The sequence below is a fragment of the Phytophthora sojae genome, assembly GCF_000149755.1.
Source record: "Phytophthora sojae unplaced genomic scaffold PHYSOscaffold_15, whole genome shotgun sequence".
Lineage (NCBI taxonomy): Eukaryota > Oomycota > Peronosporomycetes > Peronosporales > Peronosporaceae > Phytophthora > Phytophthora sojae.
Window position 1 is genome coordinate 588,948 of NW_009258129.1, and position 23,363 is coordinate 612,310.

General features: G+C 59.4%; 9 protein-coding genes across 9 annotated transcripts; 7 read left to right on the forward strand and 2 right to left on the reverse strand.

Moving 5' to 3' along the window:
• Positions 1-174: 174 nt before the first annotated feature.
• On the forward strand, positions 175-1,356 carry PHYSODRAFT_532994 (hypothetical protein; the record flags this gene model as incomplete). Its single annotated transcript, XM_009540430.1, has 1 exon — positions 175-1,356. One exon carries the CDS (start codon positions 175-177, stop codon positions 1,354-1,356), a length of 1,182 nt encoding a protein of 393 aa, XP_009538725.1.
• Positions 1,357-2,646: 1,290 nt separating this feature from the next.
• Positions 2,647-2,883, reverse strand: PHYSODRAFT_452129 (hypothetical protein; the record flags this gene model as incomplete). The annotated part of the gene is made up of 1 exon (XM_009540431.1): positions 2,647-2,883. A coding segment is annotated over one exon (237 nt), but the record flags the coding sequence as incomplete, so codon positions are not given.
• Positions 2,884-3,350: 467 nt separating this feature from the next.
• PHYSODRAFT_551295 (hypothetical protein) lies at positions 3,351-4,619 on the forward strand. The gene has a single exon (XM_009540432.1). The coding sequence runs from the start codon at positions 3,373-3,375 to the stop codon at positions 4,555-4,557; it is 1,185 nt and encodes a 394-aa protein (XP_009538727.1). The 5' UTR covers positions 3,351-3,372; the 3' UTR covers positions 4,558-4,619.
• Positions 4,620-4,889: 270 nt separating this feature from the next.
• Positions 4,890-6,071, forward strand: PHYSODRAFT_246190 (hypothetical protein; the record flags this gene model as incomplete). Its single annotated transcript, XM_009540433.1, has 1 exon — positions 4,890-6,071. The coding sequence occupies one exon, from the start codon at positions 4,890-4,892 to the stop codon at positions 6,069-6,071; it is 1,182 nt and encodes a 393-aa protein (XP_009538728.1).
• Positions 6,072-6,752: 681 nt separating this feature from the next.
• Positions 6,753-7,345, forward strand: PHYSODRAFT_342067 (hypothetical protein; the record flags this gene model as incomplete). The annotated part of the gene is made up of 2 exons (XM_009540434.1): positions 6,753-7,010; positions 7,052-7,345. The coding sequence occupies 2 exons, from the start codon at positions 6,753-6,755 to the stop codon at positions 7,343-7,345; spliced, it is 552 nt and encodes a 183-aa protein (XP_009538729.1).
• Positions 7,346-7,603: 258 nt separating this feature from the next.
• PHYSODRAFT_533475 (hypothetical protein) lies at positions 7,604-8,551 on the forward strand (the record flags this gene model as incomplete). The annotated part of the gene is made up of 3 exons (XM_009540435.1): positions 7,604-8,089; positions 8,162-8,227; positions 8,408-8,551. The coding sequence occupies 3 exons, from the start codon at positions 7,604-7,606 to the stop codon at positions 8,549-8,551; spliced, it is 696 nt and encodes a 231-aa protein (XP_009538730.1).
• Positions 8,552-9,425: 874 nt separating this feature from the next.
• PHYSODRAFT_246189 (hypothetical protein) lies at positions 9,426-9,858 on the forward strand (the record flags this gene model as incomplete). Its single annotated transcript, XM_009540436.1, has 2 exons — positions 9,426-9,674; positions 9,731-9,858. Coding segments are annotated over 2 exons (377 nt in total), but the record flags the coding sequence as incomplete, so codon positions are not given.
• An 8,192-nt stretch (positions 9,859-18,050) lies between these two features.
• PHYSODRAFT_426841 (hypothetical protein) lies at positions 18,051-19,594 on the reverse strand (the record flags this gene model as incomplete). The annotated part of the gene is made up of 2 exons (XM_009540437.1): positions 18,051-18,816; positions 19,071-19,594. Coding segments are annotated over 2 exons (1,290 nt in total), but the record flags the coding sequence as incomplete, so codon positions are not given.
• A 1,263-nt stretch (positions 19,595-20,857) lies between these two features.
• Positions 20,858-21,573, forward strand: PHYSODRAFT_532673 (hypothetical protein; the record flags this gene model as incomplete). The annotated part of the gene is made up of 3 exons (XM_009540438.1): positions 20,858-20,920; positions 20,987-21,393; positions 21,486-21,573. 3 exons carry the CDS (start codon positions 20,858-20,860, stop codon positions 21,571-21,573), a joined length of 558 nt encoding a protein of 185 aa, XP_009538733.1.
• Between the last annotated feature and the right edge of the window lie 1,790 nt (positions 21,574-23,363).

Here is a 23,363-nt window from a genome sequence, read left to right on the forward strand (position 1 = left end):
ACTACGTCGTCTCCGTAGCTCGTCCTTGGGGCCGTCCCGTGTAGGCAAATTACAGTCGATGGCACGCAATCTCCTTGTTTGTGATCAATGTGACCGGGAATGTTGGTGAGTGTCGGCTGGCCACAAACAATCCAATCGTCAGCCCAAGGTACAAGACCCATCGAGATCCAAACCATGACCCGCGTCGTTATCATCGGAGGCGGAGCGGCCGGCATCAACACGGCGCAAGCTCTGGCCAAGAACCTCACGGAGGCGGACGACACCGAGGTCGTCGTCCTCGAGAAGAACTCCTTCTTCTACCACGTCGTCGGCGCCCCGCGTGCCTACGTGGACGCCGACTACACCGACAAGATGTTCATCCCGTACGACAACGCCATCCCCAAACACTCCGCCAAGTTCGTGCGCATCGTGCGCGGCGTGGCCACGCGCATCTCGGCCGAGACGAACCAGGTGTCGTACCACGCGATCGGCAGCGACGACCGGCAGAGCGAGGCGACGGAGACGCTGCAGTTCGACTACCTGGTGCTGGCCACGGGCAGCTCGTACTCGGTGCCGATCAAGCCGGACAGTCGAGAGTTCGCTAGGTCGGCCACGGAGGCCAAGCTGCAGGAGGTGCGCGGCCACATCGAGAAGGCGAAGAATGTCCTGGTGGTGGGCGGAGGGGCCGTGGGCTGCGAGGTGGCCGCGGAGATCAAGGCCAAGTATCCAATCAAGTCCGTGACGATCGTCGACGCCAACGACAAGCTCATTGCTGGCAACAATCTGCGCGACAAGTTCTACTCGTACTTGAGTGCGTCGCTGGACAAGCTGGGGGTGAAGGTGATCTTGGGCGAGCGTCTGACGGAGCGTCTGAGCGGCAATAGCTTTGAGAAGCGCACGCTGCGCACCGACAAGGGCACGGAGATTGAGTCGGACATCCAACTCCTGTGTGGTGGGTTTAGTCCCGTTGCGACGCTGGTTCATGAGATGGATGCGAGTCTTGTGGACAAACGTGGAGCTGTGAAGGTGAACGGCCAGTTGCAGCTGGAGGGCGACAAGTACGCTCACATGTTCGCGCTGGGCGATGTATGCAACCACCCAGCGCCCAAGATGGCGCTCGTTGCTGGCGAGCAGGGCAAGTTCCTTGCTGCAGAACTGGCAACCGTGATTCGCAAGAAGCAAGTAGGTTTTACGAAGCCATTCGAGGAGCCGCCAGTTGCCGCGATGATCTTGCCCCTGGGTCCGTGCGGAGGCGTATCACAGCTGCCCGTGTGGGGAGGTGTCGTGTTCGGGGACTGGGTCACCTGGATGATCAAGTCGAGAGACTACTTCGCTGGGTACATCTGGTCCAGCATCGGTGCGACCGTCCCGAAGTAAAAGTGTACCAGATAGCGGATAATTGGCATTGAACATGCTTGCCTGACTGAAAGCTTGCTTTTCAACCTTCTCGGCATTCTGATCGAAAGCTAAGCAACTCCGATACACATCAATTTGTGAGCAAAATGTGAGCACAAGACGGGGGAGTCATCCGCTGACGATTACTCTCAAAGTAGTGTAGCCTTTTGAACATGAATTTCTATAATCGCAAGTAGCCTTAGCTTGATGTTTTTGCTGGTCCCGTGCAGACATTTTCACAAGGATGCAAAGTGTACATGTAGAGCAAGGCTTACTATTACTTACAGCGCGAGCTCTACTGTACACTATACCGGTAGAGTGTACACTAACTCCCACCAACCATCCAGCAACACCATTGCTTGCGAGCTTTTGTCCCGTCCCCCGGGGTTCGCCTAACCTGTCGAATCTATCGCATGATTGCACGGGACGACGGTCACTGCCCAACACCATAAAACACACACACACTTCAGCTCACTCGTCCGATAACGAGCATCCCGCACCGCCAGAGCTGCGGCACTGTGCCCCGTGCACCCATTCGTGACTCAAACCTGCGAGTACGGCAGCGCGAGGGCCACCAACAACTAACCTTACAGTACCTGTAAATTGTAAGACTCGACGAGCGATCCGCTCGTAGGATCCCTACCAGAGCACCGCACACGCAATCGCCGTGTCCTCCCTCGCGCACTTCCAACAATGGCGTGACTAGCAGCCGCTGGCTGCACCGCGAGCCCCAGCCAAGGCGCAAGTTGCCGTTTCCGTTTGGCCGATCTGAGACCGAGCCTCCATTTGACGTTAGCACACCCTTTCTACTTTTATCCCTGTCTATATGGATAGTTTCTCATTTCCCTCTTAGCTACCTGTTGAGTTAATCCAGATAATTCTGACTCTGACTCCTGATAGTAGAGCTTAATCTTATAGCTAAAGTCCGCACCAATCCTATAAGATCCAACAGCTTGGCATCACGCGATTGTTTACGGAGGCTGATTGCGTAGCGCGCGCGAGTGACGTGTCGGCGCGGCCGCTGATTGGCCCGCGGCGACCCATCACATGCGACACGCCGCGCCCGTTCGTTCTGCCCGGCGACTTGCCCGATCTTGCACCGATCGCGAACGTACAGTAATCTGCCCGCGTAAGGAACGCCTGATATATATAAAGACGCAGAATATATAAATTGATGTTAAGTTGAGTATACTTTTCCAATGTACTGATTTAGTTATTTCAAAATGAACTGAAGAGCCGAGTCCGGAATGATTCCAACAGTGGCGTATGGTCGAGCAGGACGTGGCTGAGGGGCTGGGCGTTCTTGCGGACAGCCTTCTCCAGCGGCCGCCCCAGCAGGACTGCACTTGACTTGATTATGCGGCATATCGTTGTCTTGCCTGGGGCGGCCGGGAGGCTGAACTCCGTCACAGCCCACTCAGCCAGGCCCCTGTAGGAGAGAGCAGGTGTGCGGGCTGCCTTGTCGAGGATGCCCACTTTCTCAGACCAAGTGAGGCGGAGACGCTTGGACGGTGTGGACTTCATGGGTGGAGTGGGGGAGGAGGTGGGCTTGTGGGGCGAGGTGCAAACGCAAAAGTGCGAGTCTACCACTACGGTACATGTAGTTTGAAGTCTAGTAAGATCTCTAAATGCGCGCTATTTTTCAAACGAGGGTGGAGAGCTGATGATTGGCACTGGATTTTTCACATTAGTACCACAGTACCTTGCAGTACCTTGCACATCCCCCTATCGCCACATCGACTGGAAAATAATATTAAATATGTGAGGCTATTAGTTGTACACCCGTTCCTTATTCGGGCAGAAGTCTGTACACCGTCCGTGAAAAGCGATTGATTCCCCGCCGCCGGGCCGGCTGCCGTACCGGCATGCCGGGCCGGCACGACAGGACTGCGCGGACTGACACGCCTCACGCTCATTCTACAAACTCCTCGGCGCACCGCAAGTGCAGCTTGACCGCTCCTCTCCCTACCCCCCCCCCCCCACACACACACTCTCACCATGCCTCGCATCCTCATCGTCGGTGGCGGCCCCGCGGGCATCGCCGTGGCGCAGGCGCTCGCGGCCGACCTCACGGCCAAGGACGACACCGAGGTGCTCGTGCTCGAGAAGAGCAAGTACTACTACCACGCCGTGGGCACGCCGCGCGCCGTCGTGGACGCCGGCTACACCAAGAAGCTCTTCGTGCCGTACGACAACGTCATCCCGCCGTCGGCCAAGACCTTCGTCAAGATCCAGCGCGCCGTCGTGACGCGCATCGTGCCCGGCGCCAACGAGGTCGAGTACGCGCCCATCGACGAGGCCGGCGACCTGCTGGCGGACCCCGTCAAGAGCCTGAGCTTCGACTACCTGGTGGTGGCCACGGGCAGCACGTACACGGTGCCCATCAAGCAGCCGGCCAACAACTTCAAGCGCTCGACCACGGAGACCAAGCTGGCCGAGGTGCGCGAGCAGGTCAAGGCCGCCAGCAGCGTGCTCATCGTGGGCGGCGGCGCCGTGGGCGTCGAGGTGGCCGGCGAGATCAAGGCCAAGTACCCGAGCAAGACCGTGACGATCCTCGAGGGCAAGGACAAGCTGGTCGCGAGCGACGACGTGCGCGACAAGTTCCGCACCAAGCTGTCCACGTACCTCAAGCGTCTGGGCGTCAAGGTGGTGCTGGGCGAGCGCCTGACGGAGCGCCTCAACGGAAACTCCTTCGAGAAGCGCACGCTGCGCACGGACAAGGGCACGGAGATCGAGTCGGACGTGCAGCTGCTGTGCGGCGGCTTCAGCCCCACGACGGAGCTCATCCAGAAGCTGGACGCGAGTCTGGTCACGCCCGAGGGCTTCATCAAGGTCAACAGCAAGCTGCAGCTGGACAGCGCGCAGTACTCCAACATCTACGCGCTGGGCGACGCGAGCAACAGCCCCGCGCCCAAGCGCATGTTCTACGCCGGCCTGCAGGGCAAGCACCTGGGCGCCGAGCTGGCGCTGGTGGCGCGCAAGACGCAGAGTAACGTGAGCAAGCCGTTCCCCAAGGTGGAGGTGGTGGGCACGATGCTGCCGCTGGGCCCGAACGGCGGCGTCTCGCAGCTGCCCGTCATGGGCGGCGTGGTCATGGGCAACCTCATCACCAAGTCCATCAAGTCCAAGGACTACTTCGCCGGCATGGCCTGGAAGAGCATGGGCGCCGTCGTCCCCAACTAAGCAGTGGCGTAGTTCGGTAGGAGAACTTGTCTATAACTGTAAAGATATTCATTTTGTTTTTCAATCACCCTCGAGAGATGGAAGAAAACGCAGCGCTCATTGCGCATAGTGAACGCGATCATGGCGAAGAATAGCCTCACCAACTTGTAGTAAGTACTACTACGTCGTCTCCGTAGCTCGTCCTTGGGGCCGTCCCGTGTAGGCAAATTACAGTCGATGGCACGCAATCTCCTTGTTTGTGATCAATGTGACCGGGAATGTTGGTGAGTGTCGGCTGGCCACAAACAATCCAATCGTCAGCCCAAGGTACAAGACCCATCGAGATCCAAACCATGACCCGCGTCGTTATCATCGGAGGCGGAGCGGCCGGCATCAACACGGCGCAAGCTCTGGCCAAGAACCTCACGGAGGCGGACGACACCGAGGTCGTCGTCCTCGAGAAGAACTCCTTCTTCTACCACGTCGTCGGCGCCCCGCGTGCCTACGTGGACGCCGACTACACCGACAAGATGTTCATCCCGTACGACAACGCCATCCCCAAACACTCCGCCAAGTTCGTGCGCATCGTGCGCGGCGTGGCCACGCGCATCTCGGCCGAGACGAACCAGGTGTCGTACCACGCGATCGGCAGCGACGACCGGCAGAGCGAGGCGACGGAGACGCTGCAGTTCGACTACCTGGTGCTGGCCACGGGCAGCTCGTACTCGGTGCCGATCAAGCCGGACAACCGAGACTTCGCTAGGTTGGCCACGGAAGCCAAGCTGCAGGAGGTGCGCGGCCACATCGAGAAGGCGAAGAATGTCCTGGTGGTGGGCGGAGGGGCCGTGGGCTGCGAGGTGGCCGCGGAGATCAAGGCCAAGTATCCAATCAAGTCCGTGACGATCGTCGACGCCAACGACAAGCTCATTGCTGGCAACAATCTGCGCGACAAGTTCTACTCGTACTTGAGTGCGTCGCTGGACAAGCTGGGGGTGAAGGTGATCTTGGGCGAGCGTCTGACGGAGCGTCTGAGCGGCAATAGCTTTGAGAAGCGCACGCTGCGCACCGACAAGGGCACGGAGATTGAGTCGGACATCCAACTCCTGTGTGGTGGGTTTAGTCCCGTTGCGACGCTGGTTCATGAGATGGATGCGAGTCTTGTGGACAAACGTGGAGCTGTGAAGGTGAACGGCCAGTTGCAGCTGGAGGGCGACAAGTACGCTCACATGTTCGCGCTGGGCGATGTATGCAACCACCCAGCGCCCAAGATGGCGCTCGTTGCTGGCGAGCAGGGCAAGTTCCTTGCTGCAGAACTGGCAACCGTGATTCGCAAGAAGCAAGTAGGTTTTACGAAGCCATTCGAGGAGCCGCCAGTTGCCGCGATGATCTTGCCCCTGGGTCCGTGCGGAGGCGTATCACAGCTGCCCGTGTGGGGAGGTGTCGTGTTCGGGGACTGGGTCACCTGGATGATCAAGTCGAGAGACTACTTCGCTGGGTACATCTGGTCCAGCATCGGTGCGACCGTCCCGAAGTAAAAGTGTACCAGATAGCGGATAATTGGCATTGAACATGCTTGCCTGACTGAAAGCTTGCTTTTCAACCTTCTCGGCATTCTGATCGAAAGCTAAGCAACTCCGATACACATCAATTTGTGAGCAAACTGTGAGCACAAGGCGGGGGAGTCATCCGCTGACGATTATGTACTCTCAAAGTACAGACGTCCCCGGGCTAGTCCCGACTGTATATTTTAATGAACCTCGCACAGGAAAGTACAACAAGCTCTCAAGATTTGCGCGCTACTTCTGCAAGCATATTGATTTAGATGAGTGTACAGCGAGACCTACTGCGACAAGTGGCACGTTGCGGGAATACCTCCACCGTATTCTTGAGCTAACCTTGTAGTAAGTCAGTACATATCCATTTATGTTCAGACCGCGTTGTTGATTCGCAAACATCATAAGTACCACTGTGGCGAATAGGCAGACGCCTGTAGTGTAGCCTTTTGAACATGAATTTCTATAATCGCATCAACAAGCGCCACAGATAAGGGTTTACTCCGAGCCAACCGTGCTGTAGAGGTACATGTGCTGGGGAGTAAACTACAGCTTGAAGGCCATGATTTCTCCGGCAACGCGTAAGGAATTACTTGTCTTTGCAAGAGTGTCTGGACTACCCGAACGCCAGGTCGAAAGCGATCATTATCCATTTCTTCGCGGATGAACCACTTCCTCTCAAGAACTTCGACCCGGACGATCACCACCCGAGCCTCCAGCCACCTCATCAAGTCCAATATGATGCGCATTGGGATCGTCGGCGGTGGCCAGGCAGGCATTAACTGCGCCCAGAACCTAGCCAAGACTCTGACCGAGGCGGACAACATCGAGGTCGTTGTGCTCGAGAAGAGCGCTCACTTCTACCACACATTGGGCGCAGCTCGCGCTTGCGTGGATGCCGACTACGCCAAGAACATGTTCGTCCCGTATGACAATGCCCGTATGACAATGCCATCCCGAAGACGTCCTCGGGCTTTGTCCGCATGGAGCACGCGGTGGCCACGGGCATCTCGGCTGACAAGAAGGAGGTCTCGTTCCACCCGATCAGCGCCGATGACAAGAAGAGCGGAAAGGCGGAGAAGCTGCAATTTAACTACCTGGTGTTGGCCACCGGAAGCACGTACACGGTTCCGATCAAGCAAGACCCGGAGGACTACACGCGCACAACCACGGAGGCCAAGCTGCAGGAGGTTCGCTCTGAAATCGAGAAGGCCGGGAAGATTTTGATCGGCGGCGGCGGAGCTGTCGGCTTGTAGTGGCGGCCTGGGACAGGCTGCCTTCAGCAGACACTTCGCACGGTCGTTATCAACGACATGAAGAAGCATGAGAGCGGGGCGAACTCTGAGAGCAATTGTATACTGCATAGTAAGGAGGCATATAGCAAAGAGAAACTACAGCGGCTGCATTGAATACCAGAATTCATTTCACCTCCAAGCAAGTATTCTCAAGCAAGCAAAGGGTCGAAAGACACTACAAAATTGACTTTGGCCGTGGACAACGATCCAACACGGGCCATGAGCGGCCCCCAGCAGAAGCGCAGTCGGGCGAACACCTCAGGAGATGACGGTGACACGTCGCAGCCGACGACCAAGCTGTGGACAGCGTTGGAGCCATCTCCGATTGTCCGTTTCTCGCACGAGGCTCTCGTCAAGTGGCGGCGGGAGCGGGAGCTATACGAGGCGGCAGTGATTGCACGCTGCCAGGAGTCGGGTGAGTCGCTGGCTACTGTCATGAGGCCGATGATCTCCACCATCCACCGCCGGTTGCTCAAGACATTTTGTGAGTTGGAATTGAAGACTTCAGTGAGCGAGATGACGAACGACAGGCTGATCGCAGCAATTAACCAGATCTTGGCGACAATGATGAACGACCAGATCCCGAATGTTCATGCGATCATGAACCAGCACCTAAGGATGGACCTTCGCCAGAAGGATGTGAAGGCCAGGGTTTTGAACTATTTCGACAAGTTTGATGAACTCATCGAAGAATATGGCTTGAGTGTGGCGCTAGACGGTAATGAAAAGCTGAAATGCCGTTTGCTGACTGAAAATCTGCGTCCCTCCGGCTTGAAGGAGCATGTTTTGCTGTACCAAGACCTAGATCCGACGGTGAAGCTCAGTGTACCGCGCTTGTTTGATGTGATCAAGGCGGAGGCACTCAAGAATCAACAATCCTTTGATCTCTTTCACTCGACAAGAGACAGAGGTTCAGCTAGAGCTACGAAAACGTCTCCTCGCAGCAACAATGGAGATCGCAGCAACCACAAATCGCAGAAAGGAGATCGATGGCGGTCATCTCGAGAAGATCGTCGGGACGAGCGACCGACATTCAAGAAGCGCGATGCTGCACCTGCTCAGGGCTGTCTGCACTGCAAGGGCACTCATTGGGTCTGTGGTGTAGTACCCCCCGGAAGAAGTGGGCGCACCGGGCGCCGGAGGAAGAAGGCACCGGGACGCGAGTGATGGACTTCGACGCGGCTGATGGAACGCGACGTGGATTGATGGGCGCGACGCAGGGCCGAGCTCGACGGGGAAGTCGGCGTGGGTGATGGGCCGTGAGACACGGTGTCAGAATCCAGTGCGACGCGTAATCATCCGACGGGTCGACCAGCGCACCCGGTTTTGCAAAACGCGCCGACCCTAACCCCCCCCCGACCAAAACGCGCCGAGGTAAGATCTTGATTGCGCCACGCAAATCAGGTTGAAGGACGGCAGTGCAAGCACGACAGAAGTAGGGATAGGCACAGAACGATAGGCTTAGCAAGCAGTAGTACGGAGTAGCCAGTAGCAAGGGCATAGGATAGGGTAAGGACTCAGTCCCGAAATTTCTCTGAACCACAAAGACCTCCCGTCTTCTCCGAGGTTCCAGGGGAACCACCAAGCGCCGGCAAGTAGAGCCGCCTCGATATCGCGGCCCCCCGTCGTTTGCTGGTTCGGGTGCTCACCCCCCACAGACCCGTGCTGGAACAAAGGCACGTTAAACGTATACCGTTTTGGTGGGCGCCCGATAACGCGCTGCCTAGGCGAAGGACTGCACTGGCCTGATAACCGCCGTGCACAAGACCCCCCGTGTAGGCCCGATAACGCCACACAAGCCCCAGGAAACGCCGGCCTGATAACGCCGCACGCCCAAGGCCCGACGCCCTAAGACAAGGAACAAGCGTCAACACAAGAACCCCCCCCCCCAACTCTGAAGCCTGCGAAGACTTGGGCCTGTATTTCGAAGATACGCTACTCCAACAACCGGGAATAATTCGCTCGGCGCGACCGCTATCCAGACGCGCCGAGTTTGTGCGAGATCGCATTCGCGAGATTTCTGCGAGGGCGCTACTCCACAATGGTGCCGCGACTCGGGAGTACTACTTCGAATGACGGGCCAACGATCCAAGAGGCATCGGAGGCAGGCGCGCCGTCGACTGGAAGGTCGCCGACCGCAAGAGAGCACAGTGAGAGACCTGTCGCGTCGTGGAGCTCTGAGGGAACCTTCACGACAGGCCACGGGGCCAGCGACGACCAGGAGGGCTACGAAGAACAGTTTGCCGTTCCCGATGCGGCTCCCGACGAGGGAGCCGCGACGCAAGTCGCGGTCCTACCGGTCGGAAGCCTGCAAAGGCCGACGACTAACAACAACCCACCGCCAAGGCAACCACGAAGCGCAAGTCGCCCAAGAGGAAGAAAAAGAAGCTGCGCGCGCCGGACTCGGCGGAGGAGTCGCTGTCCAAGCCGCAAGGCAAGGACACGGGACGTCAGTACACCGTCGAGGAGGTACGGTACGTCGTGGCGCGCACAGAGCCTGATAGAACAAGACCCAATCTTGGTCTTCCTCAAGCCCATGCTGATGAGCAACTTCACAGGCCCCTTCGTGGCGCCGGACTTCGATAGTCTCACCAGCGTTGCCCACGCCGCGCCGACTCTCTTCCAGATGCTGCGTGACTCGGGGTTCGTGCTGGGGGCTTTCGAGATGGAGAGGCTGTGCGATTGGGACCTCAAATCTTGGTTAACGTGCGATTCGCGTCGTGCAGGAGCCCATGACGATTCTCGCCGACAACGTGGATTGGCTCACCAGAAAAAGACTCTCTTCGGCTCGAACAAGTTCCTCCAAAAGGCGCCGACCCCGCCGACTCAGCCGGCGCGCGCCGTGCATGCGATTCACGTCGCGTCGGACGAGTACGACTCGGAACGCGAAAGTCGCGACAGCGACGATCGCCAGTACGACCAAGACGAGGCGGACGAAGAACGCGCCAAGTTGTTCGTCGCGGGACAGGCCCCGCCGGAAGAGCCGGCGCGTCGTAACTTCGATCCCGACGACTCGGGACGCGACCGCCCGCGGTGCCGCCACTGTGGTTCACGTCGCCATGTCGAAGGAGACTGCTGGAAGTTGTTGACGTGTCAGAAGTGTGGTGGCCAGCACCCGACGGAGCGATGCTTGAGGGTGTGCAAGGCCTGCGGTGACGTGCACGAAGCCGGAGAATGCCCAATGGAGGAGTTCTTCAACCAATTGCGCCAGTGGTTTGACCCGAATAAACACGCGGGAATGCTGCCGCCGGCCGCCGAGAAGATGTTAAACTAGGACGCTCGCTGGCTTGGAAACCAGTACGAGACGAGCGACCTGTTTCCGTCTATGCATATGTGACCAAGAAGTCGCGAGAGGTGGTTAGTGAGAGCCCGACTTCCCTGAATGATAATACATGGGAATCCAACCCGGAACGTACCACGCAAGAGCGCGCGCCGCGAATCTCGGTGGTCCGACGTACGACGGACGACGAGTTTGCACGTGAACCACCCCTGGACGAGATCGACTTGCAACCAGGAGAGCGACGCGGATACTGGAAACATTACGCGCCGCACAAGTGGTACAATCAGGCCAAGATTCATGGAAAGCTGAACAACCGCCGTGCTGTGTTATTGCTCGACACAGGTGCCGAGGTGTCCATCCTGGACACCACCTTTGCTCGTGAGGTAGGCTGCCTGATTGACACGGAGATCACGCAAGAGTGTGTGGGAATTCGTGATGAGACATATTACACGGTGGGGAGAACCAGAGTCAAGATTACCTTGGCTGGGAACTTGGTGTACTACATGCACCTGTGGGTCGGCGATTTGGTCGGCCAACACGCAATCCTGGGAATGAACTTCATGGTGCCCGCTGGAGTGCGCGTCGACACTGCGGATGGCACGGCGTGCCTCCCCGACGAGGTGCATATCCAGATGATCGGACGAAGACCGCTATACGGCGCACGGATGCACCCGGTCAACGTCAAGACGCCTGTGAGGCTCGAACCAGGAGACACGCATGAAGTCTTGCTGAGGCCGGATCGAAACGCGCCGTTCCTGTGGGTGACACGGGCAGAGTCGTGGGTGACTACCTTTGTCAAGGGGAGAGTCGGAAAGAAAACGTACCTGCGTGTCACGAACATCGGAGACGCAGCGATAACCCTCGACGCGCATGCAACGCTTGGGTGGTGGACGCCGTCTGACGGCCAGCCTCGGAACCGTGGATTCGTCCGACTGGGCTCCACCCGGTACCAGCAGTGGCAGAATCTGGCGTACGGCGCGACGCGCGACGCGGAGGAGAACTGGATCCCAGCCGAGCTCGACGGACCGATGACGGATCGCTTCTCATACCCGACGCCTAAAGCCATCTTGCGCCCGGAGCCGGGACAACTCGGGACGCGACGCGCCGTGAACCCAGTGTTGGCGGCTGTCGCGGAAGCGCCGAAGGGAAGGGGGGTAGACTTGCCACCCGACGACCACAAGCCGGATACGGACGAGGAGGCGGTGGAAAGCGAACCCGATATGTGGCTGGAAGCGCTGCGATGGAAGAATCGCCGAAGTCGGAACTCGCCGAGCCAAAACTCGACGGACCAAACCCCGCCGAGCCGAATTTCGACGAGGCGAAACCTGATGAGCAGGAGGAAGACGACGCGGTCCTCATCCACGAGGGGTCCGACCTCTTCGTAGAGGATCTCGAGTCTGAGATGGCAGTGCTGCCAGACCTCTCGCTGACCGCCGAGGTGAAGATCGAGGACTTGAAGGTCGGCATGCCGACTGGACTCCCGCCCGAGAAAGCCGCGAGACAAGAAACGCGGCTACGCCAAATCATCTGGAAGCGACGGAAGTGGTTGATCGGCAAAGGCAACGCCTTGCCGCCGGCCGCCCTGGGTGTTGTCTGCGACATCGACGTGGGCGACGCAAAACCCGTCGCGCAACGCGTCCGGAAAATCCCGCCGCAGTTTCGAGAGAAGGTCGCCGACTTGATCAAAGGGCTGTTGAGCGCGAGGATGATCCAGAAGTCGACGTCGCCGTGGGCGTCGCCCATTGTCGTGATCATAAAGAAGAACGGCGTCGATATCCGGCTTTGCATTGACTACAGGCTCATCAACGGGCTGACACAGTTGATGATTTACCCCATGCCGCTCGTCAACGACTTGCTCGAAGACTTGGACAAGTATCTGTGGTACTGCTCCCTCGACATGGCGAGCGGCTTCTGGGTCGTCCCCATGACAGACCGGGCCCGGCTCACCTCAGCCTTCATCACGCCGATGGGACTGTACGAATGGCTGCGTATGCCGTTCGGCCTGTGCAACGCACCGCAGATTTACCAACGCTTGATCGACAACGCGCTCTACGGGTTCATGAAGCTGTCCCCGGATGGCAGCACTCGGGACGTCTTTGAAGACGGCGAACCGGTGAAGCCAGGTATTCACTCCGTTCTGGGACGGAGGTCGTACATCGACGACATCCTCATCGGGGGCACGTCGTGGGACGACCTGTGCGAGAAGGTCGAACGCTTGCTGGATGTCTGCGAGCAGTGGCACTTGTCCATCAGTGTCGAGAAGAGCGAGTGGGGCATGTCCAAGGTCGACTACCTGGGCCACCGAGTCTCAGGACTCGGTCTCGAGGCGAAGCCGAAGAATCTGGAGTCGCTGACGTCGCTCGAGTTCCCGCGCACGCTCAAGGGCCTGCAATCGTTCTTGGGTAGCCTCAATTACTACCACCGGTTCATTGCAGACTTTGCGGTGTATGCAACCGCGCTGTATTCGCTGACGGAGACCGACTTCAGCGAGTACGTTACGCATCCAGAAGTCCGCGGACATGAGAAGTGGACGCACGCGACGCGCGCCTTCGACGCGCTCAAGGCAAAACTCGCCGAGGCCCCAATGTTGAAGCACTTCGGCGCGAACCGAGAATCCGTCGTGATCGTGTACGCCAGCGACTGGGCCATCTCAGGGGTGCTCACGCAGGTCCACGACGAAGTGTACATGCTTGTGAAGTTCACCAGTCGTACGTTGAAGCCCAACGAGCTGAACTACGACATCGTCGAAAAGGAGATCTTGGCCCTGTTGCGCGTCTTAAACGAGTGCTACACGATGCTAGCAGGGAGACCGGTCCGCGTCTTGACACGTCACTCGCCTGGTTGTTCCGGTCCAAAGGACTACAGGGGCGACTGTCACAGTGGGCCGCGATCCTCTCGCCGTGGAAGTTGGAAATCTGCCGATCCATGAAAGGAGAAGAAGAACTCCTCGGCGCGCTGGCCGCGAGCATTACCCCGCGAGCCTTCGTCGACGCGGCGCTAGAAGAGATCGCCCCACGGAGACGGGCGTCCAGGATTGTAGTCATTCCAGTCCCCGACGTGGCGCGCGACGAGGTCTTGCACGTTCTGAGCTTTGACGGATCGGCCAAGGCGAAGCGAGAAGGCGGAGCATACAGTACCGTCATTTGGCAGCTGCCGAACTGGGATATCGTACGCGCCGCGTCGGGATATGCGACGGACCTCACGGTCAACGAGGCCGAATACCGCGGGCTGCTGCTCGGATGTTCTCTTCTAGAGGAGCTCGACGACGTCACCCGACTCGTCGTATGCGGAGACTCCAACCTTGTTATCAGGCAGATGCGGGACGAGATGGACTGCAAGTCCCCGGGGCTGAAGCTGCTGCGACAAACGACGCGAAACGCACTCCAGGCATGGCCGCGTCACGAACTCTTCCACGTACGACGAGACTGGAACGCGAGTGCCGACATGCTGGCTGGACAAGCTCTGCAGCGTCAAGGAGGCCGCAACGCGCACAGCCCCGAAGAGATTCAAGATCTGAAGACGCTGAATCGCTTGGAAGAAGTCATCCGACCACGGGCATCGAGTCCCGAGATGGCGTCTCCAGCCAGTCCCGACGCGGACAATCTCGACGCGGAAAACCTCGACTCGGAAAACCTCGACGCGGAAATCGCGACGCGGAAAATCGCGACGCGAAAACGCGCGGCGCAGGTGACCCCGCCGGGAAGGCCATGGACGCGGGACGCGGGACAGCACAAGTCCTCGCTGTGACGACGCGCTCGGCTGCCGCACGCACGACAACACGTAGGGTCCGACCTCCAGAAGTCCTGGAGGAGCTGGTAGTGCAACGACTGCGCCTGGACCGCATCCGCGTCGCCCAGGACGAAGAGGTCTGGATCGTCAACCTCAAGAAGTATCTCCGCGGCGACGTCGGAGACCTATCTCGGCGCGAGGTGAAGAACTGCCAAAAGCTTGCGCCTCAGTACGAAGAGGGCGAAGGCGGGCTGCTCTACTACCAGCCGAGAAGCGACGATTCCGCCGAGGATCGCGATGTGATGATGAAGCTGGTGATCCCAGAGACTCTCGGGAAGATGTACTCCACCACTATCACGCGAGCCTGGAAGGCGGACACCAGGGTATTGGCCGCACGTACCAACGCGTGAGGCGCCACTTCCATTGGCCAGGGATCTTCAGAAGCGTTCAGCGCTACGTCGGCGAATGCACCGGGAAAGGATCGGCCGACCATCCAGGGCGAGTCGCCGGGCAACATCGTCGCGACGTACCCGTTCCAGGTCATTGCCATGGACCATATTCCGTCGTTACCGGCATCCTACAAAGGAACACAGAGCTGTTAGTCTGGGTCGACCTATTCACGGGGTTCGTCGTGGTCAAAGCGAATGCGTCACGAACCGCGCAGACGGTGGCCGAGGCGTACGAGGAGGCGGTGTTCAGGCGCTTCGGCGCGAGCGAGGCTATCCGCCACGACGGCGAGCCGGGCTTCATGTCCGACGTCTTCAAGGCGTTCAGCAAACACATGGGTCAGAGACAGCGAGCGACGCTTGCTTATCGTCCCCAAGCCAACGGTGCTGCAGAACGGATGGTGTAGACGGTTACAACAGCGATCAAGATGTACATCGCAGACGTCGACCAACGCGACTGGGACGAATACGCCGAGCGTCTTACCTTCGCGCTAAACACGTCGCACGACCGGACGAGGAATGAAACCCCGTTCTTCTTAGTGCACGGCTGGGATCCTCGGTCGACGCTGGAAGCGACGCTGGCCGTCGGGAACACGTTGACCCGGGACGCCGAGGCGAGGCGGTGGAGGCTCCGTATTCAGCGACACTACAAGGTGGCAAGGGCACAAGCGTTGGAGTTAGTCCGAGAGGCCGTCGAAGAGAGAGTGCGTCGACAAACTGAAAACGCGACGCGACATGGGATCGCGACGGGCTCGCAAGTTTGGCTGTACCTGGATCGGGTGAAGCCGGGGTATGCGCGCAAACTCGCGCACATGTGGCACGGACCCTTCCGCGTCGCCGAGCTGGTCAGCGCGTTCGCAGTGCGCCTCGAGACGACGGGTACGCCCTATCAGCTGTACCCCGTCGTCCACATCTCCAAGCTGAAGCCCGTCCGGGAATTCCCGTCGCGACCCGCGACGCAGCTGACGGTGCTGGCCGAGGAGCGCTTCGACTTCGACGAGAAGCTCTTGCCGGAGGATAGCTGGGAAGCCACGTGCGAGCTAGAGGACGACGTCTTCGAGGTCGAGAAGATCGTGAATGTGCGCGAGGGGCGGGCTACCCGGTATGGGCGCACGCGACGCGAGTTCGAAGTCAAATGGAAAGGCTACCCGGACACGACGTGGGTCGACGAGCTCGATCTGAATTGCGGCGGGTTGCTGTACGACTTCCTGCGCCAGCGCACGGGACGCAACCGGTTCGAGGCGATGCAGTCGCACGAGAACGCGGAGGCGGTGGAGCCTGGTGGGTGAGCGCCCACGGGTGCGACTAAGTCGGCGGGGGGGCTGCCGACGGGAGGACTGGTGGGAAGCCTCGACTCTGGGAATGGCCGGAGCGAGGGATTGGATGAGGGAAGTGAGGAGGACCAGCCTGTTGCTGAAGATGGGACGGCGGAGGGCCGTCTCATAAAAGATGTGGAGAAGTGGAAAGAAACAAGGGAAAAGATCAAGGCTACGTGTTGAAGTTACGGCTACAACAACTAAACGCGACGGACTGCAACGATGGGCCAAGACTCAAACCTGCTGGACAAACTTACCTGCAAGACGCGGCACATGGAAGGCTGGGTGATCGCGCGTCACTCGGCAGCGTACGTTGGCGTCCATCTCGGCCACAGTGAGCGGCGTCCGATAGAACCGGCGCCAGGGCTCCTGCGCGTCGATGTCGTCGAGCGCGGCTTGCAACGTCGCGTGCTGGATGCCTGGATACCACCGTCCGATCGACGTGTGCGCGGGCGGAAAGTGAAGCACCATTGGGTCCAGCAAGAGGTCCATGTCTGCGAGCCCTTGCTGGAACAGCCCGACCACCAGCTGCAACAGGCTGTTGAGGTGGTTGCCCGCGTGTGAGCGACGCGAGTTACGCGCCGTGCGCCACCTTTTCCACGCCGCGCCCTGCACGAAGCGTTCATGGGTGGACTCCCAGTACGCCTGAGCCCAGTGCTCGATGTGGTGCCGGAGCCGACGTAGGAATGGGCGGAACGCCGCGTCGCCGGACGCGAAGAGAAGCGCCTCAGCGGCTTGAGCGAGGTACCGCCATGGCCGAGTCGCGTATAGCGCGTCGACGTTGGCCAGAGTCACGAGGGCGCGGTTCCAGTTCGCAGGCGCGGGGGGAACACGGCGCGGAATGACCCAGCCGGGCGGCAGGAAGAGCGTTCGCAACTCCTGCACGGTGATGAGATGAAGGCGGAGACGTCGTACCCGCTTGGGCCAAGGAGCGTAGCGAGGCTGCCGCCAGCCAGACGGAGTTTCGGCAGGCGGAATCACAGGGTCGAAGAAGGGCGCCGCCGGAGCACTCCTCGCCGAGCCGCTGGAGGCGGTGCTCGAGGACGAGGCGCGGGACGACGAGGAAGCGGACGAGTCGTTGCCACTGGAGTCGCCCGAATCGCCCGGACCAGTGCCTGGTCCAGCTCCGGCTGCCGCACCGCCCCTCGACGAGGAGTGCGCCAGCCGTGCAGGAGAAGAGTGACGCGAGGCCGCCGACCCCGCCGCGTGCGCCGAACGCGTTGAGCCGGCCGAACGCGTCGACGCCAAGGAGGGCGAGCGAGAACGCGAGCGCGAGCGTGGAGACGAGTGCGAACGCGAACGAGAGACCGAGCGGGAACGCGACCGCGAAGCAGAACGGGAGCGCGGGGGTGTCCGGGAACGTGACTGCGAACGTGGAGGCGGACGCGCCGGCGACCGTGAGCGAGACCCGGGGCTATGCAGCCGGCGGCGCTTGGACTGAGCTCGCCGCGCTTGGTCCTCGCTGTCCGAAGACTCGGAGCCGAAGAGCGACGCGTCCTCTCGTGCGCGCGCTGCAGCTGCAGCGGCCGCGGAGGGCGTAGCTGCAGATGAGGCCTGCGCAGCGGCGTTGTCGGAGGCCGCAGTGTCGGCCACGGTAGAGAGCCGTCGACTACGTCGAAAGGGCGAAGAACCAGACGACGTAGCGGACGCCACTCTTGACGGCCTAGACGCGCGGGACTGAGGACCCGAACGACTCGACGCGCCGTGTCAAGGTCGCCGAAAACCCGACGAGGACGAGGCAGCGGACGAAGTCGGAACAGGACGGGAGCGCGAAGGACCTGCTGGAGGGGAAGCGCCAGTCGACGAGCCCGCCCGGGCACCAGAGCTCGACGCAGTTGGAGCAGGAACAGGAACCGCGGATGCCACAGGAACTGCTGCGGACGTAGGAATAGCAGGGGGAGGGGGGTCGCACCGTCGATCTCCGCCGTGAAAGTGGCTTCGAATCGCCTGACCAGGTCAGCGGTGTCGATCTGCCCGCCTACACGCGTTACGATGCCGGCGAGACGATCAGCAAGCTCGTCGCGCATCCGCCGCGCCATCTCTCGGCCCCGACGCGCGTCTCGAAGCATCCGACGCCAAGCCACAGCGCGTTCGTCGCGCTCTCGGATGGCCAAGTCGTGCTCCTCCTCCAGCTTGGCGACGCGAGCGCTGAGACGATGGGTCTGGGCGCCGACTGCTCCTCGACGCTGCTGAGACGACCGCCGCATGGACAGCCACCCAGCTCGATACTGCGCCGCGCGAGATGTGGCGCAAAGTTCGCCGGCTTGAGCCCGCGCCATCTCGGACTCGGCGGCCACACGGAGAGTCGTAGCAGTAGCCACTGACTCCTCCAGCTCGTGGATACGCGTCGCGCCGCGGCGGAGCTCCTCGGCGTGGGCCACTAAGAGCGCATTGACGCGCAGAAGGTCGTCCTGCAGCGGGACGTTCAGGTTCTGGGCCGCCTCGATCTCCATGCGGCTCTGAGAAAGCGACGCACGGGCCGCGCGGAGCTCTTCGTCGACAGGGGCGCGCTGCTGCTCCAGAGCGGTCAAGGCCTGACGAGCCTGATCTCTCGGCGACGGCAGCGTCTCGCCGCTGCTCAAGGGCGGCCACGGCTTGACGTGCCCGGTCCCTCTCGGTGACAGCAGCGTCTCAGGGCCGTGGAGGCGCGACGCACTTGATCTCGCATGTCGAGGGCCTCGTCACGCTTTTGCTCGACGACCATGAGAACGCGGGTCACGCGGTCACGCTCGGCGAGAGCGGCGTCGCGCTGCTGCTTGGCAGTGGCCACGAGCTGCCGCATGTGATCTCGTTCAGCTTCGGCGGCGGCCACGCGCGCTTGGACAGGAGCGAGGGCGGTTTGGGCGGCTGCGAGGTCGACGCGAAGGTCGTCACGCTCGGCGCGCGCGTCGTCGCGCCCGCCTTGTGCAGCAAACAGCCGCGCAAGCGACACGGTAGTCAAGTCAGTGACCTGGTTTCGTGCCGCCCGGAGCTGAGCTTGAAGATCACGATATTGCTCTGTCGAGGAGCCTCGCTCGGCGCGGAGTAGAGCCTCGGCAGCGTCGGCGCGCTCAGCACGAGCGCGGAAGTCGGTCACTCGGTCCTCCAGGACGGCGTAGTCCCGCTCGGCGTGCTCCCGGGAGAGGAGCGCCTGCTCGAGCCGGATCATGCCTGCGCGATAACCCTCGCGAGCACGATGCAAGATCGCGAGATTGCGGTCATGCAGCACGGACGCGTGAGTAGCCAAGCCCGCATTGTGCGCTGAGACGAGTTCGTACTGGGCGCGCAGCTCCTGGTTCTCGCGCGGGAGAGTGTGCGCGTCGGCGACAAGAGCAGTCACCGAGTGGACGGGGGCGCCTGAAGCCGGGAGCTGGACTTGGGGCGCGACGGGGAGGCGAGGACGATGCGCGCCGAGGGCACAAACCGCGCAGCCAGCGGCCTCGAGATCGTCGGTGTCAAGCTCTTCTTCCTCCAGGTCGATGTCGTTGATGTCGACGTCGTGCTTGGAGTACCGCGAAGCGGACTGCGAGGGCAGAAAACGCGATGTGTCGAGACGAAGCGAAGGCGCGGGGCAGGTTCTGCGACGACACACCCACCTGGGGAGTGCGCGTGCGTGGCAGCGGGACGGATGTGGTGTAGTACCCCGCGGAAGAAGTGGGCGCGCCGGGCGCCGGAGGAAGAAGGCGCCGGGACGCGAGTGATGGACTTCGACGCGGCTGATGGAACGCGACGCGGATTGATGGGCGCGACGCAGGGCCAAGCTCGACGGGAAAGTCGGCGTGGGTGATGGGCCGTGAGACACGGTGTCAGAATCCAGTGCGACGTGTAATCATCCGACGGGTCGACCAGCGCACCCGGTTCTGCAAAACGCGCCGACCCTAAACCCCGCCGAGCAAAACGCGCCGAGGTAAGATCTTGATTGCGCCACGCAAATCAGGTTGAAGGACGGCAGTGCAAGCACGACAGAAGTAGGGATAGGCACAGAACGATAGGCTTAGCAAGCAGTAGTACGGAGTAGCCAGTAGCTAGGGCATAGGATAGGGTAAGGACTCAGTCCCGAAATTTCTCTGAACCACAAAGACCTCCTGTCTTCTCCGAGGTTCCAGGGGAACCACCAAGCGCCGGCAAGTAGAGCCGCCTCGATATCGCGGCCCCCCGTCGTTTGCTGGTTCGGGTGCTCACCCCCCCCCCCCACAGACCCGTGCTGGATCAAAGGCACGTTAAACGTATACCGTTTAGGTGGGCGCCCGATAACGCGCTGCCTAGGCGAAGGACCGCACTGGCCTGATAACCGCCGTGCACAAGACCCCCCGTGTAGGCCCGATAACGCCACACACACCCCAGAAAACGCCGGCCTGATAACGCCGCGCGCCCGACGGGAACGCCGAGGAAACGCCGGCCCGATAACGCCGCACGCCCAAGGCCCGACGCCCTAAGACAAGGAACAAGCGTCAACACAAGAACCCCCCCCCAACTCTGAAGCCTGCGAAGACTTGGGCCTGTATTTCGAAGATACGCTACTCCAACAACCGGGAATAATTCGCTCGGCGCGACCGCTATCCAGACGCGCCGAGTTTGTGCGAGATCGCATTCGCGAGATTTCTGCGACGGCGCTACTCCACAGGTCAGTGACTGTCCTTCGGCCACTGATGAGCAAAAAAAGGCTGCTCGACAAGCGTTCAAAGAGCGCATGGATCGACGCAAGGGCGCTGAAGCGTCGAAAATGAAGCGAGTGTTGGGAGATGGTGAAGACCGCGCACCAATGCACGTTGTATTCAATGGGGTGGTAACAATGCCCTATTTCCGAGACAATGGTACGAAATACAATGTGATTCCTCGTTGAATTGTGGAGGAATTACTGCAAGCCTGTCCGGATGTGAAAGTTGAGCGCCTACAGAAGCCGATTGATGGAAAAGCTGTGGGAGGCGCAATTATTAGCTGTGATGAATCGATTCAGCTGGATTTGGAGTTGATCACGCCTGCAGGAAAGGTTCTCATGCGCAAGGTGACTTGTATCATCACGGAGACAGAAGAGGATGAGTTCCTGTTGGGCCGGCTCACTCTGAAGGCTCTAGGAATTGATGTTGAAGGTCAGCTTTCTGCACTTGCGAATAAGGAGATTGTGGATTTTGATCCGTTCGAGTCAGAAACTCCGATGAGTTTTGATCCTCCAGACAAGAAGAAGGTTATTGCACGACTCTGTGAGCTTATCAACGAAGCTGTTGCAAATGGTTTCCCTGCAGAGCGGAAAAGAGAACTGTTTGATGTTGTCATGCGGTACGATATCTGGCGCATCGCGATTGGAAATGACCCACCTTCGAAGATTGAACCGTTCGTCATTCGGTTCAAAGAGGGAACTCTGCCAATACGGTGCAGGCCACGCACCTACGCACCCGCGGAGCGCGAGTGGATGAAGGCGCTCAACGAATCGCTGGTTGAGCTCGGTTGGGTGTATCGGAATGAAGCTAGCTGATGGGCGAGTCCTGCTCGACCTGTGAAGAAGCCAGGAAAAACGGGAGGACTTCGTCAAGCTGTGGACTTTCGTCGTCCTAATGCGCAGGTTTTACCTGTAGCCGGATCCATGCCCAGTCTCAGTACACGACTTCACCACACGAAGAACAAGAAACACCGGCAAACTGTCGATTTCCTGAAAAGCTTTTGGCAAATGGCTCTCGCTAAAGTAAGTCAAGAGTCACAGTCTTACATGACGGAAGATGGTGTTTTCACGCCAACGCGTCTGCAACAAGGTTCAGTGGACTCGTCGATCCACTTTCAGCAATCGATTGAGAAGATTATGCGTGAAGCGAATCTGTTGTACGAGCATGTACTGGCCTGGATTGATGACCTTCTCATCTACGCACACGATAGACGAATTTTATCGATTCTTGACCGTGTTTACAGTACTTTGGAGAAGAATGGACTATTTCTCGGGCTGAATAAAGTCTGCCTGTACACTACCGAAGCAAAGTGATGCGGCCGAATCATTAAGGAGGACGGGGTCGCGTATGATCACGAAAAGATTCAGACGCTGATTGATCTTCCTGAGCCGAAAACCGCGGCTGAGTTGCAGCAATTTCTGTGTGCGGCCGGCTGGATGCGCAATTCCCTGGTTGATTTCGCTCGAGTAGCTGCGCCACTGCAAGAACGTCTGCAGACTGCGTTAGAAGGAACAAAGCGGACAAAGCATGTTGCAGCGCGCGTCGCGATTAATTTTTCTGACGAAGAACGCATCAGTTTCGGCCAAGTTAAGCAACTACTCGCTACGTTGGTGACTCTGGATGACTCGGACGAGCTCATATTGATGACGGACGCCAGCGATGCAGGTTGGAGCATCATCGTGACGGCTGTCGCGGACTGGGATCCTGCGACTAGCATTACCGAGTAGCAGCATCAACTCGTGCACTGCATGAGCGGCACGTTCAAGGGAGCTGCGCAGCACTGGAGTGTATCGGAAAAAGAGGCCTTTCCGATCATAAAGGCAGCGACGGACTTGGACTATTTGCTGATCCGCTCTAAAGGTTTCCGCTTATATTCTGATCATCGCAACTTGATTTTCATCTTCGCACCGGGTGATGAGATCAAGAAGCACGTGCGAGGGAAATTGCAGCGATGGAGCTTGAAACTTAATGAACTCCGCTATACTATTGAACATATCAGTGGAGAAGAAAATGTGTGGGCGGATATGGCGTCTCGTTGGGGTTGCATCGAGTTGCCCAGGGAGACTACAACGATCAAGCGTTGGCAGACGCAGGATGCACATGTGCAGGTGGAGCTTCGTCCACTGCGTCCAGACTCTGATTGGCCTACGGAGGAAGACATCAAAGGTGCGCAACTAGCAACAACGTGCACTCGTCCGCCGCATCTCGAGGAGCAACCGGATGGGTTGTGGAGAGATAAGCAAAACCGTGTGTGGATTCCGGAGGACGCGGAAGTGCTCTTGATGAGGCTGATGGTGATCGCCCACTGTGGCACAATGGGTCATCGAGGGGTGAAGGTGATGATCAACCACCTCCAAGAACACTTCCTCATTGAAAGAATGGAGCCTAAAGCACGAGCATTCTGCAGTCGCTGTCTCTTGTGCTGCCACGTCAAGGGCGGGAAAATAATACCACGTCCGTGGGGTGAGACCTATCGTTCCAAAGAGCGCAACGAAGCATTGCACATGGACTACTTGTTCATTGGGGACTACAATGGAGAGAGCAACTATCTGCTGGTCATGAAAGATGACT

Coding starts and splice junctions, on each gene's coding strand:
- PHYSODRAFT_551295 (XM_009540432.1), top strand. CDS start 3,373: ATGCCTCGCATCCTCATCGTCGGTGGCGGCCCCGCGGGCATCGCCGTG.